This window comes from Sus scrofa, chromosome 8 (assembly GCF_054392235.1).
Source record: "Sus scrofa isolate SSC_HxYL_T2T_F1_AM1 chromosome 8, Sscrofa_HxYL_maternal_Yorkshire_Landrace_v2.0, whole genome shotgun sequence".
In the NCBI taxonomy this organism is placed as follows: domain Eukaryota; kingdom Metazoa; phylum Chordata; class Mammalia; order Artiodactyla; family Suidae; genus Sus; species Sus scrofa.
Genome location: NC_139390.1, coordinates 138,167,085 through 138,186,298, shown reverse-complemented (window position 1 = coordinate 138,186,298; position 19,214 = coordinate 138,167,085). Strand labels below are relative to the sequence as shown.

General features: G+C 50.6%; 1 protein-coding gene across 43 annotated transcripts in view; it reads left to right on the top strand.

Moving 5' to 3' along the window:
- AFF1 (ALF transcription elongation factor 1) overlaps window positions 1-19,214 on the top strand; it is a 195,997-nt gene that overhangs the window by 163,217 nt on the left and 13,566 nt on the right. For all 43 annotated transcript variants that reach the window (XM_084973570.1, XM_084973567.1, XM_084973568.1 and 40 more), the window contains 7 exons: window positions 3,449-4,363; window positions 12,489-12,592; window positions 13,933-14,173; window positions 15,106-15,197; window positions 15,361-15,421; window positions 18,116-18,252; window positions 18,826-18,897. In XM_084973570.1, the coding sequence (XP_084829696.1) occupies window positions 3,449-4,363; window positions 12,489-12,592; window positions 13,933-14,173; window positions 15,106-15,197; window positions 15,361-15,421; window positions 18,116-18,252; window positions 18,826-18,897 (1,622 nt within the window). The remainder of the gene's footprint in view (window positions 1-3,448; window positions 4,364-12,488; window positions 12,593-13,932; window positions 14,174-15,105; window positions 15,198-15,360; window positions 15,422-18,115; window positions 18,253-18,825; window positions 18,898-19,214) is intronic.

Genomic DNA, 19,214 nt, shown 5'->3' with positions numbered 1-19,214 from the left:
AAGGCTCACCCCTACCCTCGCCCCTCGTCCGGGCACACCAACTCGGTTTTGCCCTGCAATCAGGCCATCTGCTTCCCTTCTGGACATTTTCAGTACCACAGTGAAAGAGCATGTTTTATTTCTGTAATCAGGACATTCCTTTAGGGACTACTAAATGTATCTCAAACTGCCCTGTTTTGGGGTGGCGGGAAGCAGATGTTCTTGATACCAGGAATGACCGTCCCTTTCGGTTCACGCATAAATAAATACCCTTCTGTAGAGCAAGCGTGTCAGGGATTGCCGTGCAGTTGTCAGCACAGCCCTGGCGAGAGATCTCTGTACCGTTCCTGGGAGAGAGGGTTTCAGGAATTCAGCTCTTGAGGCAATTGACCAGTGACGTATCTTCATGCCTCGTCCCCAGTCTGTTAACCACCAGTATGACTTCGTCCTCAAATCTTTGTGGGAAATAATACTACCTGACAAGCAGGTATTGTGTGCTAATCTTGCCTCTACCCTGAACAGTCATTCTGTCTTGTTAGAATACTGAATATACAGTGGGGAAAAAAGTGCCTAGGACTTTGTTAGAATAGCTCCTTCTTCGCTCCCTCCCTGTTCTGAGATTCGGATGAGAGCCTGGGTATCGAGTTGATCTCGAGGGAGCTATAAAGAAGATATGCTGTCTTAAGCAGGAAAAAATTCCGTAACCCTCTTTCTGGCCAAAGTATAATCCTCCCTAGTTCCTTAAAGTTTCTCTCAGTTCTGTTTCGTTATAATCACACTAAGCCCCAAAAGAGCTACCTGGTCATTTCATCACCTAACCTTTTTTCCTGGCCCCAAAGCCTTTACGTCCCATCCGCATAAGATACCTTAAATGCATTAAGTTTGCATGTTTTTATAGAGTTGAATTGTTTGGGATATTCCACTTGGGGAAATGGTTAGCAATCTTTTCTGTAAAATATAGTCCCCTAATGGAGGGATCTTTTTATCCATAATCTAATTAGTTAAATCCTATGTGGAATATCGTTTGATTAACTTCTCGATGTGCTATGGAAATGATTTAGTCATTCATACAAACCACGTGTCAGAACGGATCTTTTTCTTCTCTCTTGTTTTTTTTAAATTTCTTTTTCGAATGTGGCATGTGGAAGTTCCAGGGGTCAGGGATCAAATCAAACCTGTGCCACAGCAGTGATCTGAGCCGCTGTGGCGACAACATTGGATCCTTCACCCACTGAGCCACAAAAGAACTCTCAAAATTGGAGTTCCTGTTGTGGAGCAGCAGAAACGAATCCGACATGAGGTTGCGGGTTCGATCCCTGGCCTCGTTCAGTGGGTTAAGGATCTGGCATTGCCATGAGGTGTGGTGTAGGTTGCAGACGTGGCTCAGATTGGGCGTTGGCTGTGGCTGTGGCTCTGTGTGCCGCGGGTGTGGCCCTAGAAAAAAACCTCTCAGAATGGATCTTAAGAAAAACATGTAGCATACCAGTCATATAATGCCCTTTTTAAAAGTATAATCATTGCTTACTCTATTAGACACTAATGTTTTTCCAAATAGCATAAAATTTATAGTTACAGTAATATATCTATGGGAATGCTCAAATATTTCATGCACACCACTGTGTTCAAGACATAATAGTGGAATTTGGAGATAGAGACATTCTTCTCATTCTTTTTGTCTTTTTGCCTTTTCTAGAGCCGGTCCCGCAGCATGTGGAGGTTCCCAGGCTAGGGGTTGAATCAGAGCTGTAGCCACCGGCCTACGCCAGGGCCACAGCAACATAGGATCCAAGCCGCGCCTGCAGCCTACACCACAGCTCACGGCAATGCCGGATCCTTAACCCACTGATCGAGGCCAGGGAGCGAACCCGTAACCTCCTGGTTCCTAGTTGGATTTGTTAACCACTGCACCATGAAGGGAACTTCCCAAGACATTCTTCTCATTCTTAATAAGATATAATAGCTCAGTTGAAGAGAGAGAAAGTGTGTTGCATCAATAGTGAGTTAGCAACCAAGATTTCCACAGTAAGCAGAAGTCAGAACTTCTGTTTATTTGCCGAGTTGCACAGATAATCAGTATAATCTCACTACTCTTAATTGTGTGCTCTCAAGCCTCCCTGTGCGTCTTAGAAAAATAGGTGCTATTTCAGGCCAGATTGCCTCAAATAAGAGACTTCATGTTTTTGCCTTTTAGGGCCGCACGCTCGGCTTATGGAGATTCCCAGGCTAGGGGTCAAATCAGAGCTATAGCTACCAGCCACAGCCAGAGCACATGGGATCTGAGCCACATTTGCGACCTACACCACAGCTCATGGCAACGCCAGATCCTTAACTCACTGAGCGAGGCCAGGGATCGAGCCCTCAACCTCATGGTTCCTGGTTGGATTCGTTTCCGCTGCACCACAAGCCACAAAGGGGACGATATTGGTTACACAATTAATGGTTGGCTCAAGTGACCTCACTTGGCGCTTTTTACCCAGGTGTAAAATTTGAAAATCAGTACATAGTATGTCAGTGATGAACAGAAAACCGTGGCATGTAAATAAATAAATAAGAGAAATGAAGTCATTAAGTAAATAAGAGAAATGAAATCAAGTCTTGAAGGAAGGCATTTGCAGTTGAAAGGTACATCAAAAAAGAATAAAGGATGAAACCCATCCACAATCACTAAGACTTGGTTTCTTAATCACCTGAAAACCTTTGATAAAAGAACTCTTTTTATTCTTCATTTTCCCTATTATTTTCTGATAGAGTAGTTTACAAGCCAAAATAACTCAATTCCGTTTGAATTATACTGTGAGTACCAGTAGAACAAAATATTGGTTACACAGATTTCTAACCATTTGCCAGTGGTCAACATGGGTCAGTGTCTGCTACGGCAGAATTCCAGTAGTGCAAAAATACTGGAAGCTTGTTTAAGAGTTAAGTTCTTGTTGTGGCTCAGAGGGTTAAGAACCCGCTAGTCTCTGTGAGGATGCTAGGTTCCACCCATGGCCCCACTCCGTGGGTTACACGTCTGGCGCTGGCTGTGAGCTTTGGTAGGTCGCAGGCACAGCTGGGATTCTGCATTGCTGTGCCCAGGCTGGCAGCTGCACCTCTCATTCAACCACTAGCCTGGGAACTTCCATATGCCACAGGGGTGGCCCTAACAAGGAAAGGGGGTGGGGGAGTGTTAATTGTGCCCTTCCCTGGTGGCTCAGCAGTTTAAGGATCTAGGGTTGTCACTGCTGTGGCTGGAATTTCTGTGCCACCCATGTTCCATCCCTGACCTGGGAACTTCCTCAGGCCCTAGGCGCAGCCAAAAAAAAAAGGTTAATTGTTATAGAATTTGACCTATGATCCCAGGAAGGTCAAGAGGAGCTGCGTGTTTGGAGTGATTGCATCTCCTGGGCAGTCCCGTGGGATTGGGTGACTAGCCCGGAAGAGGAGCATTGTCATTGGTCGGTTAACCCTTCTTTTTCCTTGTTTGTAGCCCGAGCCTCCGACAACAAACAAATGGCAGCTGGACAACTGGCTGACCAAAGTCAGCCAGCCCCCGGTGCCCGCCGAGGCCCCGGGCAGCGCCGAGCCCCCGCCTCGGCACGCGGACAATAAGGGCAAGGGCGGCGACAGCGCCCCCGCGGGTCACGAGCGCTCGGAGTCCAAAGAGCCTGCCCCCAAAAGCTCCAGCCGAGGCCCCCGGGGCCCTTCCGAAGGCCCCCACTCGGGCAAGAGGACCTGTCAGAAGTCCCCCGCCCAGCAGGAACCCCCGCAGAGGCAAACCGTGGGAACCAAACAGCCCAAAAAACCCGCCAAGCCCTCCGCCCCTGCGGACGCGCGCGCCTGCGTACAAGCGGAGAGCCAGCTGGGCTCCAAAGACCAGCCCTCCAAAGACAAGCCCAAGGTCAAGACGAAAGGGCGGCCGCGCGCCGGCGAGAGCTGCGAGCCCAAGCCGCCAGCGCCTGCGCCTGCCCCTGGCCCGGGTGAGCGGAAGAAGCACCGGAGCGGCCCCGCCGACCCCCCGAAGGCGCCCCCGAAGGAGGCAGCAGAGGACGGGAGCCCCGATCACTTTGCGCTCGTCCCCCTGACGCAGAGCCAGGGCCCCGCCCGCGGTGGCGCCAGGACTAGTGGCTGCCGACTGGCCGTGGTCGTGCAGGAGGACCGCCGCAAGGACAGACCCCCGGGGCCTTCGCGGGACACCAAGCTGCTCTCCCCGCTCAGGGACACTCCGCCCCCGCAAAGCTTGATGGTGAAGATCACCCTGGATCTCCTCTCCCGGGTCCCCCAGCCCCCCGGGAAGGCCAGCCGCCCCAAGAAGCCGGAGGACAAACCGCCCGTGGCCGCGAAGAAGCCCGATCCTGAGAAGCGAAGCTCAGACCCCGCCAGCAAGTTGGCCAAAAAGAGAAAGGTGAGTGTGAGGAGCTGACCTGCCCGCTCAGGGTGGGCCACACCTGCCCTGCGCCTGGGGCTGTCTTTGGCCCTGGATTGTAACCCGGAGTGGTCCTAGAAGAGGCTGGGAATCTTGGGATTGGATGTAGCCTTGACTCCTAAACCAGAGTTCCTCTTTCACTGCAGTTAGGCATCGATAGATGCCAGATACCTTCAGTCTTGCTAGTTTGAAGAAGAGGTGAGACAGTCATTGAAAAGAACATCTTGCTTTAGAATAATACAGCATTTAAGAGTACATTTTTCTCTTTTCCGATGCCGTTGGTATTTACCACCTGGCCCACTCCTTTTGCCATAGAAATCTAAACCTTAGGTGAACTGAAATGTTGATTCCGATATTACTGACAGAAGACACGAAATTTTGCTCCCCTAGTCTGATATTGCGTCTATATTTTAATTCATGGCCACCTAACACTTCGTTAATTTGAAACCCACCAGGTTTATAATCGGTGATCTCCATGAATGACTTATACTAATAAGCAGGAGCGTTTTGAAAAAAAAGGTTTAGAGCTACTATTATATAGTTAGGACATCTTTTTGAGTAATGTGGGCTGTTGGGTGAAGCACTGAAAATCTGTCGTTTTACTCACGGCAGTGTTTGAAAGCGTCACTGAAGGAATGAACATAATAAGAACAAAAATTCCCTGCCTTGTCTGAGACCTTTGTTACTTGGACACACAGTTACAAGCGATCTCCTTTCGTCCTTTATTCTGCACCATTGTGCTCTTGATGTGTCTTTTGCTGCTTCTTGGTGACGAAAGATGAGTGAGCTTTCCCCCCAGTGACGCTCCCAAGTCAGCCTGCCCAGGATTCAGAGTGAAAGGCATGAGAAGGGCCCACTCTTTCCTGCTGAGACGGAATAAACACTTTAACACTCCTATAAAGACATTAAAGAAAACTTCTTACTCCGTTGTGCAAGTTGAGTAAGGAATGACAAGGACAAAGAGGTCGTGAGGTCTGCTGTCATGTCTAGTGGAGGATTCAACGGATTCCTCCACTAGGTTAAAAATATAACATGACTTTAGGAAGTAGTTAAGAGCAGTGGTTTCTCCAGAACCTTGTCGAGTGAGGCACAGGGTGTGTATTGCCACCCTAACTGCAGTGGTCAGGCCCAGTGGGGTAGGACTGAGCCCTAATTGGAAGTGCTGTTTCACCTGGAACAGGGCATATTCTTTTGCCCAATAACTTTTAAGATGGTGTGTGTGTGTGAAGTTAAGGATCCAGTGTTGTCTCTGCAGCAGCCTGGGTTTGGTCCTCGGCCTGGTGCAGGGGGTTAAGGATCAGGCTGTGGCCTAGGTTGCAGCTGCAGCTCCGATCTGATCCCTGGCCCAGGAACTTCGTATCCTGTGGGTGCAGTCAAAAGTGGGGGGGCGGGGAACGCAGTGTAAAACTTGATGGAGAAAATCGTGATGGGCCAGGCTAGGCAGGAGGTGCCCGTATCTAATATAGCTGAGAAGGCTTCAGAAATACAATCATTTACCTCCTCCTGGGAAATCTTTTTATCTCTACATCCCAGCTACCATAGTATCGCCTGCTGACCTTCATCTGCTGGTGTGGGGAGAAGTATTAGCTTCTCAAGTGTTCATGGGGAGTTCCCACTGTGGTGCAGCAGAAACAATCCAGCAGGATCCATGAGGATTCAGGTTCAATCCCTGGCCTCACTCAGTGGGTTAAGGATCCGGCATTGCCGTGAGCTGTGGCGTAGGTCGCAGACGCGGCTCAGATCCCGCGTTGCTGTGGCTGTGGTGTAGGCCGGCAGCTGTGGCTCCGATTAGGCCCCTAGCCTGGGAACCTCCATGTGCTGCGGGTTCAGCCCTAAAAAGCAAAACAGAAAAGTGTTTAGGCACCAAATGGAAATTGTGGCTCCGCAGACATTTCTCAGTGCCCGCCCATACTTCAGTGCAGATCTAGAAGCTCTGCTTGCAGCTCCGGGAAGGGAAACGCCGCTGTCCCTGTTGAGTACATGAACTGTGCCCTCTGAAAGCCGTTCCCAGCCCTTGGCTGAGCTCTCCGAGGGCAGCTCATTTGTCTTGCGTTCAGATGATGGAGAAGTGATGGCCCTCTCGTCTTGGACAAGTGCATCCTTGTTTAGAGCTCTGGCAGGCAGCTGCGAGCCGGCCCTGGGAACCGTCTGCCTCGCTGCTGTGGGGCTGACAGGGTCAGGATGGGAATCCGTGGTTGCAGACCCTGGCTGCTCACTCCGTCCCCAGGGGATCCCTTCGGACTGGCGGCAGGATGTGTGCCACCCCCAACTCCCCACACTCCCATTGGCATTTTCTAGATCCTCAGGTAATCCCAGTGCCTCAGGCTTTGGAGCAGAACCTTATCACTGAGCCAGGATGGTACACAGTTGGTTCTTTGGACCGAGAAATCTGTCCAGCATGGTGCATTTAGACATCGCAGATCTAGACAAGCGGGAACTCCTGGTCTGAAATATGTCGCCAGTTAGAAACGACACTTTAGAAAGCTTTCAGATCAATATAAACATTGGCCAACTGTATACTTCTCTCATGACCAGAGAGCCAGTATCACTGGTTTTACTTCCTGTGATTCTAAGTGGTCTTAACGCTGCTCGTCATGACCCCGGGGTCTCTCTTTCCCAAGGGGCAGGCTCCCTCTTCCCGCCGGGACCCCGACTCCCCTTGCTCAGCGCACCTTGGCCACCCCCCGCCCCCCATGACGAGCTTGGGAGCTTTCCCCCAAATTTGGATCGTGAAGACTTAATTATTTTCTTCCTACTAAGTGGGAACACTAGAAATAGCTCCATGAGGATGTAGTGAGAGCAGTTGACCAATGCACCTGCTCCTGCACATGAGTGGGATTTATTTAAAGACTCGTTCCTCTTTTGGCACAAAATTTAACACATGTTTTCAGAGGGTTAACACAGCCTTGAGACATCTTATTTTATTTATTTTGTCTTTTTGGGGCCACGCCCGAGGCATATGGAGGTTCCCAGACTAGGGCTCCAGTCAGAGCTGCAGCCACGGCCTAGACCACAGCCACAGCAACGTCAGATCCAAGCCGCGTCTGCAACATACACCACAGCTCACGGCAACGCCGGATCCTTAACCCACTGAGCAAGGCCAGGGTCGGATTCATTAACCCCTGTGCCATGACGGGAACTCCCCTCCTTTTTCTAAATAACTGCTTTACTGACCCAGAAGCTTGGACATTTTTGGAAACATATTTCAGTGCCATTGTTTATGTGTGTTTTGAAGGATAAGGAGGGAAGTTACAGGATGTGGTGGGAAAGTGTGCAGTTTTTTTGCTTGATGGTTGTTTCCGACCTTCCCTTCTATCCAAGAGCTGTTTTTTTCTCGGGTTGTTTCTCCAGGTCAACATTCCCAGCTATTATCCTTCAAATCAGGGGTTTGAAAAGTCATGCCTATAATTTCCTAGAGCCACTTACATCTAATTTCTTCGTGCCTGCTAGTTACCCTAAGAGCGTCACTAAAGAGCTCTTTGGGGGCCAGTCTGATGCCCATGTATCCCCTCGCCAAAAGGAAGGGGGAGAAATGGGTTCATTTTCCTTCTCTGCTGTTCTTATGCCAGGGAAGGTAACCTGTCTGCCCAGTAAGTCCCCGCCCTCATTCTTGGTGTCAGCTTGGGCTTGTTTGCCCTGTCATGTCTTAACGAACTTCCTGCAGAGGCACATCCTGGAAAAGTACCTGAACTTCCCCAAAGGGTGCCCCACGTTTGCTGCGTTCCCTGTGCCCCCAGGCTCCTTTGCTTCCGTGTGTCAGAGGAGGATGGAGCTTCGAATTGGAGGGCCGAGGCCTCCCGCGGCTCCTGTTCAGCCGCCGCTTTTCACACGTGGGTTCCAGAAAGGTTCTCACGTCATGCTCTTTGCACAAGCAGGCCTGCAGCGCCGCTGTGCCGACTCCTCCCAGTCTGGGGATCTTCGCTTTCTTTCACACCACTTTTGGGGGGCGGGCGTGGCCGCAGGATTCCTGGAGCAAGGCCCCAGGTTCATCATTCAGGGTCAGTGTCCTGACTGGCTGTTTGTGCAGCCCCTCTGCTCTGTCCCTGCTCCGGCCACACCCGTGCCCCACCGCCAGCTCCTCCGCTTCCCCGATGCTTCTCATCTCTCCCCATCAGGACCAAATGCTGAGCAGACGGTTAGCCCCACGTGTCAGTCGGAAAAAGCCGCCTTCACCCCCACTTAGCTGCAGTTCCTAGGTGGTGAGTCAGGTGCTAGCACAGGCGCTGGGCTGCCCCGGAGGCCTTCCCTGCAGAAACCGGCCCGGCCCAGCTCCGGCCCAGCTCTTCCTTTTATGGTCCTCATTCTTGCCCTTTTGCTCCACTCTGTAGGTGGAGCGGCATCTGGCAGATAATCCAAGGCTGCCTGACCCAGCAGGTTAAGAAAAGCAAACAAGTCGAGAGAGCAGGTCGTCGGCTGCGGCCTCCTGTTGGAGGTGTGGCCCCCACGAGACATTGTCCTTCTGGAAACAGGGTGCTTCCAGGACCCAGACCTTAGGTAGGGGTCCCGGAAATGGGAGTTGATCTGAATAAGCCGTGGGGCAGAGGAGACTCCTTTTTTTCCCCTCCTGAAGAGAGAACATCACTCACACCTCAGGTTTTGTTTGGCTTCCTTTTTTTGCCTTTTAGGGCTGCACCTGCGGTATATGGAGATTCCCAGGCTAGGGGTCGAATCAGACCTGCAGCTGCCGGCCACAGCCACAGCCACTTGGGATCCGAGCCACGTCTGCGACTTACACCACAGCTCATGGCAGCACCGGATCCTTAACCCACTGAACGAGGCCTGGGATCAGTCCTGCGTCCTCATGGATGCTAGTCAGATTTGTTTCCTCTGAGCCACGCCGAGAACTCCTCAGATGACTTCTTGCCCCAGAAAAATCTCCACAACTCCTTGCCTCCTATTTTCCAGCCTCGGAATTCAAGTCTGCATTTCCTCCCCCGAGGATCAGATGGCTCCCTCCCTGATGGCCTCTTGCTAAATCCATCCACTTAGGTTGTAGTGCAGCCTGCTTCCGTGCCAGCTGCCAGACACGCAAGTGCCAGCTCTGGGGACACCCGTGGGACTGTTGCTCCAAAGACGAGAGGGTTCCAGGTGCACAGTGTACGAGTCCTAACCCCAGGCCCAGAGGCCTGATGGCTCACTTTCCGGCAGCTCACAGAATGTCATCGGCTTCTGAGCTGCTCCGTGGATGCTGCTCATGGATGCTAGTCCATATAAAGCATATTATTCCAGGAAGCGCCAACACCGTTGTTAGAGCAGCACGGAAGTGCGTGTTTGGCGATTCTTGGCTTGGGGCTCTTCTCTTGAGTCACCAATTGGCACAAGCCAAAGTTAAAACCAGTTTGTGAGGATTGGCTGACTCTGCACCTTATTTTCATGTGTGGTGTACAAGGTCTGCTGCTTGGTTTCTGGTCATCACTGGCATGTCCGCAGCAGCACGAAGATGGACAGACAAAACTGTTTCTCCACTGCCGGTACTTGGTGTGTTTTTAGGAAGTAACTTTGTGGACCATTGATGTTTAGCTTTGTCCTGGGGACGCGTGTGTCACGAGCTAACTGGAAATACCTCCCTTCCCCCTCCTTCAATTAATACATTTGAAGCTGATTTTATGGTGAAGTTTTTAAAATGTATTTTTTAAAAAATATAGTTGATGTACAATATTGTGCCAATTTCTGCTGAACAGCAGAGTAACCCAGTCATATATATATATATATATACATATTTTGTTTTATTTTATTTTTATATGCCTTCCACTTTAAAAAGTATATCTTCCTAAGTACTTTATGTACAAGTTAGTATCCACTTGGGTATTTTAGCAAATTCTGTGGCTTTTGCCAAAGATAAATTCCCTATCCTCTTGCCGTGCTCATTGGGCCAGCGGGTTGGCCTTGAATCTAAAACTCAGAGTTGGGAGTTCCCCTGGTGGCTCAGCAATAACAAACCCAACTGGCATCCATCTGGCCTCGATCAGTGGGTTAAGGATCTGGCATTGCTATGGTTGCGGTGTAGACTGGCGGCTATAGCTTTGATTCAACTCCTGGCCTGGGAACCTCCATATGCCACAGGTGTGGCCCTAAAAAGGCCTACATAAGTAAATAAACCTCGAGGGGATTCACTGGGGCCGCCGTAACAGAGACCCTTGGTCATGGGGGCATGACAGGGGGTACCTTAGTGGGAGGGCTCAGCTTTAATCAGCCGTTTGCACCTTGTTCTTGTTTCTCTGGCCACACTGAGGGCCTCTCAAGCGTTACCACCGATGAATTGCTGGAGCGGAGGGTGAGTTCCAGGCCGGGCAGACCCCCCTGGCCTGGGCCAGGGCCTACGCTCTCTCCCTGAGCCACACTCCAGGCTTGTGCTGCTGGCCCTCCCCGTCGGCCTTGCGGGGAGCTCCCTGTTGTGTTTCAGTTGGGCCTGCGGGTGAGCTGCTCACTCCCATCCCGTGTTCTCGCCTCACGCCGTCCCTTAGGAGCCTCTTTTCCAACCTTCCGTGATGAACGGTTGTGTTTCTGAGCAACTCCTGGCTTCCTGTCTGACCTGACCGTCTTTCTTTGCCTTGGCTCATTGGAAGGTCCAGGTCCACGCTGCAGATCACTGCTGGAAAAGCGGGTGAAACCGTGCTGGCTGGTGGATACAAACATAGCATGAGTCAGCTGTGTCATCTTAATTTTTTTTTTTTTTTTTTTTTTTTGTCTTTTTGCCATTTCTTGGGCCGCACCTGTGGCATATGGAGGTTCCCAGGCTAGGGGTTGAGTTGGAGCTACAGCTGCTGGCCTACACCACAGCCACAGCAGTGCCAGATCCGAGCCGAGCCTGTGACCTATGCCACAACTCACAGCAACGCCAGATCCTTAACCCACTGAGCAAGGCCAGGGATTGAACCCGCAACCCCATGGTTCCTAGTTGGATTTGTTAACCACCGCGCCATGACGGAAACTCCTGTGTCATCTTAAATTTGCTAGTTGCCACATTAAAAATACAAAAAGGAAGAAAACACACCAGTGAAAAATAATTTTGATAACTTACTCCACCAGATCTAAAATGTTACCACGTCAGCCTTGAATCAGTAGACACGTGCCTACCTCCTCCTTTTTGGCACAACGGGGCTTGTCCCTGTGGCCAGCCGTGTGCACGTGTCCCCAGGTGCAGTGGGCCAGACGGTGCGGGATTGGCCTCCCGTGGGTACCAGCCTCCCTTGGATTTAACGTCGCTACCTGGATCTTCCCTTCTTGCTAAATGCGCTCATTCGTGTGCTTGCCAAGAGGTTAGAAACAGGTATCCTTGTGAGCCACCCTGAGCGCTTCATCTGGAGACGAGAGAGCGATGTTTTGTGCAGGAGTTTGTGCCGGGCTGGATGGAGGCCACGTCTTTGCTTTCTCCCTCCTTTTGAGCAGGGCCAGGCCTCTCGTCCGCATCTGGGCAGAGCTCGAGCCCGCACATCTCAATGTATTCACTTTTCGGGGAGAAATTCGGATAGCAGAGGAGAGACTGCGGTGGAGGGGCCTCCGCCGATGGGACCATTGCAAGGGCGTTGTTTGTTTCCCTTGAAGCCTCTAAGAGGATTTCGGGAGGTTTGTTTAGGAATTGTCCTAGATCGGCTGGTGGCGTCCCGGATTTCGGTCTGGGCGAGCTGACAGTCAGAGGAGTGCAGTTCCGCACGCACCCCGGCAGCTGAAGGACTCGCCCCCGTCCCGCGCTGTCCTTGCTGGAGAGCCAGTGGCTCCTCCTCCCCAGGGGGCCGGCACCTGCGTCCAGACCGCGTTGGGCTTGCTGTCAACTTGGTATCCCCGTTGTCCTGGGAAAACTCCACCGTTCTCTTCCTAGGTTGAGAAAAACCCAGTTTCTTCCCTTCTCAGACCTCGTCCTTTTCCTCGAACAGCCCTTCCTCGTGCAAAACTCTAGCTCAGTACAAATCACATCCATCTACCTGGTTGTGCCTGACAGGCCTGCGCCCCACACCCCTCCCCGGTGTAAGTACTTAGAAGGTTGCTGTGTGTGGAGCTGTTTCCAAAAGGCTGCGTTCTTACTTTCATTGCCTTTGCTGTATATTTTTTCCTGTTCTGTCCGTACGACTATGTAACAGTTGACTCTGTTATTCTGCAATAATAGGGCGAATCAGAAAGAGATCACGAGAGCAAGAAAACCAGACTGGAGAAGGAAATCAAATCACAGTCATCAGCTTCATCCTCCCACAAAGAACCTTCTAAGTCAAAGTGAGTACAGAGGAGATCTGGCTGTGGCGCAGTGGGGTCAGTGGTATCTTGGGAGTGCTGGGGCGCAGGTTCGATTCCCAGCCCGGCACAGCGGGTTAACGATCTGGTGTTGCCACAGCTGCGGCTTAGGTCACAGCTGCAGCTCAGAGGTGATCCCTGGCTTGGGAGCTCCATATGCTGAGGGGCAACCCCAAAACTCAAAAAACAAAATGAGAACAGAGATTAGGAACAGCCTGGAAAGGGATCGAGTCTTCCGGGATCTTAATGTGGCAAAAATGTTTCAAATCTTCTGCGTTAGAATGAGGGCGTCGTAAACTCGTTAGGGCTCGTTGAGATGATACGGCTGAGTTTGTTCTATGCTCCTTTTCTCCATGAGACCTTAGGGAACTGAACAGTTCATTTGGCAGCAAACTTGGATTTAACAAAAGCACAAGGAAGTGTGGCTCAGTGGGTGAAGAACCCAACACAGTGTCCGAGAGGATGTGGGTTTGATCCCTGGGCGCTCTCAGCGGGTTAAGGATCCGGCATGGCTGTGGTGTAGGCCGGCAGTGGCAGCTCTGATTCGGCCTCTAGCCCAGGAACGTTCATATGCTGCAGGTGCGGCCCTAAAAAGACAAGGAAAAGAAAAGCACAGAAAGACGTGGCAAAAACAAGTGAATAGTGTCACCATATAGGAGTCACCAGAGACTTGAGGGAGAGAAAAGGTTGGAGAAGAGGCGTCTGCCGGGCCTGTCTGAGAAGGTGCTAGACGGGCAGCAGCTCCTCAGAGCGGCTCGGTTGTTAGGTGAAGGGAAGGCCTTGGGCAGACCCTGCACGCCTAGTAACAAATTCAGCAGCTTCATTCAGTACTCCTGGATAGGACTAGAGTTTTCTTTTTTTTTTTTGTTTTTGTTTTTGTTTTGTTTTTTGCTATTTTCTTTGGGCCGCTTCTGCGGCATGTGGAGGTTCCCAGGCTAGGGGTCAAATCGGAGCTGTAGCCACCGGCCTACGCCAGAGCCACAGCAACGCGGGATCCGAGCTGGGTCTGCGACCTACACCACAGCTCACGGCAACGCTGGATCGTTAACCCACTGAGCAAGGGCAGGGATCGAACCTGCAACCTCATGGTTCCTAGTCAGATTCGTTAACCACTGCGCCACGACGGGAACTCCAGGACTAGAGTTTTCTAAGGCATGCAATAAAAAAGGACACTGAAATGTGGCCTTTCTGCCCACGTGGGTTGCCTGCTCTGAGAGGGTTCATCTTTTGTGTCAATGGCCATTTTGTCCTTGTAAATATACAGCTACGTCATGCAGCTCGTGTTCGACCTCAGCTCAGTTCTGCACGATGTTTCATTCCAGAACGCCTCGGCCCTCCTCGGAGCCCTCCAAGAAGGAGCCGCTTCCCCCTCCGCTTGTCTCATCCTCGTCCTCCCAGAAGCCAGCCAAACCTGCACAAAAGAGGCCGAGGCAGGAAGCAGACGCCTGTGGCCAGGACCCTCCCAAAAGTGCCAGTAGTAGCAAGGGCATCCACAAAGACTCTTCCGTTTCCAAGCACAGAAAAGTGGACGGGAAGGGCTCTGGAAGCTCTACAGAACACAGAGTAAGGAGCGGAAGCCGAGCGAGTCATGCACTAGTGGCTGTTTCTTTACGTTCAATGCACAGCGGAGATTTTGACGCTGGTACCTCGGAACGATTCATCACCATTTAATGAGGCGGTAGTGGGTTATCTGTGCTCTACTTTTTAGAGGGAGAGGAAAAGATAGTTTCTGTCATATGAAATTTAGGTAGCTGTTGCTGCTCCTTTAAAGTGGTTTAGAGATGAAAAATCTGGTGTTTTGCAGTTAAAAAAAAAAATGGTTACCCTGATTAGTTCTTGGTTTGGATGTTTGATCTGAAATACTTTCATTATTGGTTATGATGGGAAAAACATTACCCATTTTCTCAAATACAAATTCCTTTCTTCCTGTTAATCTAGGGTGGGTGTGTGTGTGTGTGTGTTGCCTCAGAGAAAATGTTAAATTTGGCTTTGTTGCCACTCTGTTCTCTTGGACATTCTTGTCTTAGGACTTTTTTGTGTCCCCAACACAACCAAAACCTACAGCTGCTTTTGATGGGAGTTCCCACTGTGGCATAGCGGAAACGAATCTGATCAGCACCCGTGAGGATGTGGGTTCACTCCCTGGCCTTGCTCAGGGGGTTAAGGATGCGGTGTTGCCACGAGCTGTGGTGTAGGTCACAGATGCCGTTCAGATCCCACGTGGCTGTGGCTGTGGCTGTGGCGTAGGCCGGCAGCTGTAGCTCCAATTCCACCCCTAGTCTGGGAACTTCCATAGGCCTCAGGTGCAGCTCTAAAAAGCAAAAAAACGACGCAAACCCCAAAAACCTACAGTTTGGTTTGAATCTAGCTGGGACCATGCTGGACCAAGCTCCTCTTTTGTGAGCCACTGTTCTGGGCTAACTTGGAGGGATGGTACGTTTAGGTCACTGCTCTTAAGTCCTAGAATGTGATCTGTTTGATGCTTTTTTCCAAAGGGATCTTCTGGAGATACTGCAAACCGTTTCCCAGTGCCTTGTTTGCCAAATGGTAACTCCAAACCAGGGAAGCCTCACGTGAAGTCTGACAAGTAAGACTGGCCGCTGCTTCTCGTCTCCCTTCCCCTGCCCCCCGCCCCGTCTGTGCCCCCCCCGCCCCCATCCCTTTCCCCCTCTATTCTCTTTTGTCATCTTGCTCCAGTCCAGGAATTTTAGGTCCCTGTGACCCACGCTGGATCTTTTCTTTTCTTGCAGACAACAAGCAGATTTTCACATGAAGGAGGCCAAAAGGTTGAAGGACAAAGCAGAACTAGTGGTCAGTCTTGGCTCTTTCTCCCTTTGGCGGACTGTTTGCCGAGGACCCGTCCGCCGGCTCATTCTGCCGTTTTCCGTATCACTAATGGGGGGGGGGGGAGGCGGGAGGCAGGACCGCGTGGGACCTGACGTTGGTCCAGTGTCCACACCGCAAGTAGGATCACAATGAACGAGACGTGCAGGGGAATTATTTTGGCTTCATGCCTTCAATCGGATCATGAGCAGATAGACCACGTGCTAGTGACAAGTTTTCCTCTTGGTCCGTGCAGCTTGATCTGCCTGCTCGTGTTTTGTTTGACACACACGAGGACGGCTTCCTCGTCCCACTGAATCCATTCCTTGCATGTGAAAAATAGCTCTTTATCGGAAGTTGGTTGATTTGTGGAGTTCCCATTTTGGCTCAGCGGGTCAAGAACCTGACATAGTGTCTGTGAGATGTGTTTGATCCCCGGCCTCACTCAGAGGGTTAAGGATCCAGTGTGGCCATGAGCTGTGGCGTAGGTTGCAGGTGTGGCTGTGGCCAGCAGGTGCAGCTCTGATTTGACCCCTAGCCTGGGCATGTCCCTATGTCAAGGATGCGACCTTAAAAAAGAAAAAAAAAAAGTTGATTGGTGTGTCTTCACCCTGCAACATTTCAAAAAGTGAGGCAGCCTGTCTTCCTTCCAAAATGACCTTAAAGCCCTGGAGAGACCTGACAGGGAGCAGTGGACCGGTGCCGTCTGGTGACATTTCGAGATGAAGGGGACAGTTGCACTGCTGGTAAACATGCTTTAGAGAAAGGAACTCTCTTTACCCGGTGGCTGTTGGACTTGCCGGGAGGTGGTAATTTTGTTAAACAGCGTGATTAAGCATGCTTTTACTTCTTTGCTGCACTGTAATTAGATAATGTTTGCCCTTTGTCATATGTAAACATCCCAGGCTGGGGCTTTTATTTACGTGGTGTCTTCTCTAAACCTAAACCCCTGCAGATAGCGTATGTCGAGCTTGGTACCACAGGAGAACAGCACAGGTTGCCTTGTTCTGCCACGTGCAGATCTAACCACAAACTCTGGAGAGCCACGGGGATCGAATCCGATCGGCCTGTGGTGGCTGCCAAAACCCAGCCCAGTGTTCTTCAGCCCCGGTCTGTAGACTGGCATCTGTTCTCAGGCCAGGGAACGCTGGGCGAGACCCTGTTATCAGGTCCCTGTTCACGGGGGTAAAAGTGTCTGGAGTCTTTCCCGGGCTGGATGCTCTGAGAGGGTCAGGGACGCATCAGGCGTCATCTCTAATGACACATCAAGGGTCGGCTCTCAAGTGACCCTGTGCGTCCATGTCCTGGGCCAGATCGGGTCGCCCCAGATAAGAGCATCTTCCCAACCTCTTCACTTCTCCAAGGCTGTTGCTAGACCTGGATGAATCTTTGGATCTTTGAAAAAGTATAAATATTCAGTACTTGGTTACCTAAAACTTTTCTTGACATTGAACGAACACTTTCAGTCCTAGATTTTCTGGTTATTCAAACAAGATTATTTCTCCAGGTGCATTGTTTGGGGTTGCTTTTCATCTTTACTAAGCACATTTTCTTGCTCCCTTCCTGTGCCTGTTGCATCCTGCTTTAATAAATATTAGCTCATTCCACTCTCAGAATATGCCAGTGTAGACCCCGAGACATGAACGGCAAGCCGCTTCATGAAAATTCTCCTTTAATTGCACAGTGTCTCGGAGGTGTCCGTCTCGCTTTCCAAACACTCTAGTGCACAACTGAATAGAAAGGGGAGTGTGTTTGACCTCTCTTCATGCCTCGTCGTTGAGTAAGGACGTTAGAACTCTACTGCCCTGACGCGGTCTCGGGAGATACAGGGTGGACACTGGAAGAAATCCATGGTTAACCTTACACAGTGCTTTTGTGAGGGGAAGTGGATTCTGGCAAACTGCTTCTCTATAGTCTCTTTTGCTTCTACCCAAAAACCACTATAAATTTTGGAACTTCCATGAAGGAGATGATAGTAAGTCAATTTGAAGAGTTAAATTCCCACCAGTGCAGCAAATCAGTAAGGCCCTCTACTGCTGAATTTCTAAAAGATTGATTGATTGATTGATTGATTGTCTGCTCCCACAGCAGGCAGAAGTTCCCCAGGCCAGGGACTGAACCTGCACCACTGTGGTGACAACACTGGATCCTTAACCTGCTGGGCCACAGGGAACTCTTGAGAGCATAGTCTTATTACAAGATTGTTTTCTATTTCCTGCTGAATTTCTGCTAAAAGAAAATTTTTATTTATTTGTGTATTTATTTTGTCTTTTTTAGGGCCACACCCACGGCATGTGGAGGTTCCCAGGCTAGGAGTTGAATCAGAGCTGTAGCCACCGGCCTACGCCTGAGCCACAGCAACGCAGGATCCAAGCCTCATCTGCGACCTACACCACAGCTCACAGCAACGCCGGATCCTTAACCCACTGAGCGAGGCCAGGGATCGAACCTGCAGCCTCATGGTTCCTAGTCAGATTCGTTAACCACTGAGCCATGCCGGGAACTCCTCAAAGAAGGTTTTCAGTGGGTCAGAGCTGACGGGCTTTGGTTACTATTTTGAGTTTGTCCTCCACCTTCCCAGCCATCATTAGACTAAGACGGCGCAGGGGGGTTACTGTAAAGAAAGCGGGTGAGAACCTAAAAGGCCGTGTTAGGCTTAACAGTGACCTTGCTCCTCGGCAGACGGACAAGGTCGGGAAGGCGTTCAAGTACCTGGAAGCCGCCTTGGCCTTCATCGAGTGTGGCATCGCCGTGGAGTCGGAGAGCCCGGCGTCCCGGTCCGCTTACTCCATCTACTCGGAGACCCTCGACCTCATCAAGTGAGTGTCCCCCCTACCCGCCCCTCCCAGTACCTCTCCGTCCTCACCTCTGGCGCGCTCATCCGCTGGAGCTGGCCCACGGAGACAGCGTGACAAAGGCGAGCCTTGAAAAAGGTACTGATCCCGGAACTTTCTTTTGTTTTTTTTGGTCAACTAAAATTGTTTTCTGGATGAAATGCGAGGACAGCATAACTGGGCCAGCTGCCTCGTGTCGCCAAGTGCACCGTGAAATGCCAAACCCTCCAGGCAGAGGGTTGGTTTTTCCAGTTTGGCTTTCTTAGCAGCTGCCCTCTCGTCTTTGTTTACTGCCTGCCCTTCATCAGGGGCGCAGTAAGGAAACAAGTCTGCTAGGTTTCAAGCAGGTACACAGGTCAGAGAAGAGGCCTGTCCTCGCCTAATTTTCTGGATGGTCTGAGTTGTTGCTCTGAAGCCTCATTTTTCTTCTCTGTCGCTGTCATGTCATCCCATCTTCAGGAAAAATCAGTGTAAAACCAGGACAGTGTCTTTGTGTCTGGGATTTTCTGACTGCCTTTTTTTTTTTTTAACCTGAGATTCTTTCTTATTTTCCTATAGATCCATAATGTCATTAAAATCCTTCTCAGATGCCACAACACCAACACAGGAGAAAATATTTGCTGTTTTATGGTGTGTATAGTTTTTTCTTTGTCTAAAGAGTGTTGCGTTTAGTTTTGCGTCTTTGATGTAAGATGTTGTTATCTGGTAAGGGGAAAATTATGACGACAGGTGCATCAGGACCAGAAAGTGGTTGGATGGGTGGTCAAGGGGTTAACCTCGCTGCTAGGTAGTTATTACAAAAGGGCCTCTCCTGCCATTTTACGGATGAGTCCATGGAGACTTTGGTCTTGTAACTTAAATTATGTCGTTGTGGGTTTGTATTTTTCCACTAAGATAACTCGGGATGCTAGCGGGAACAGCGCAGTGAGACTGAGATGTTTTTCCTT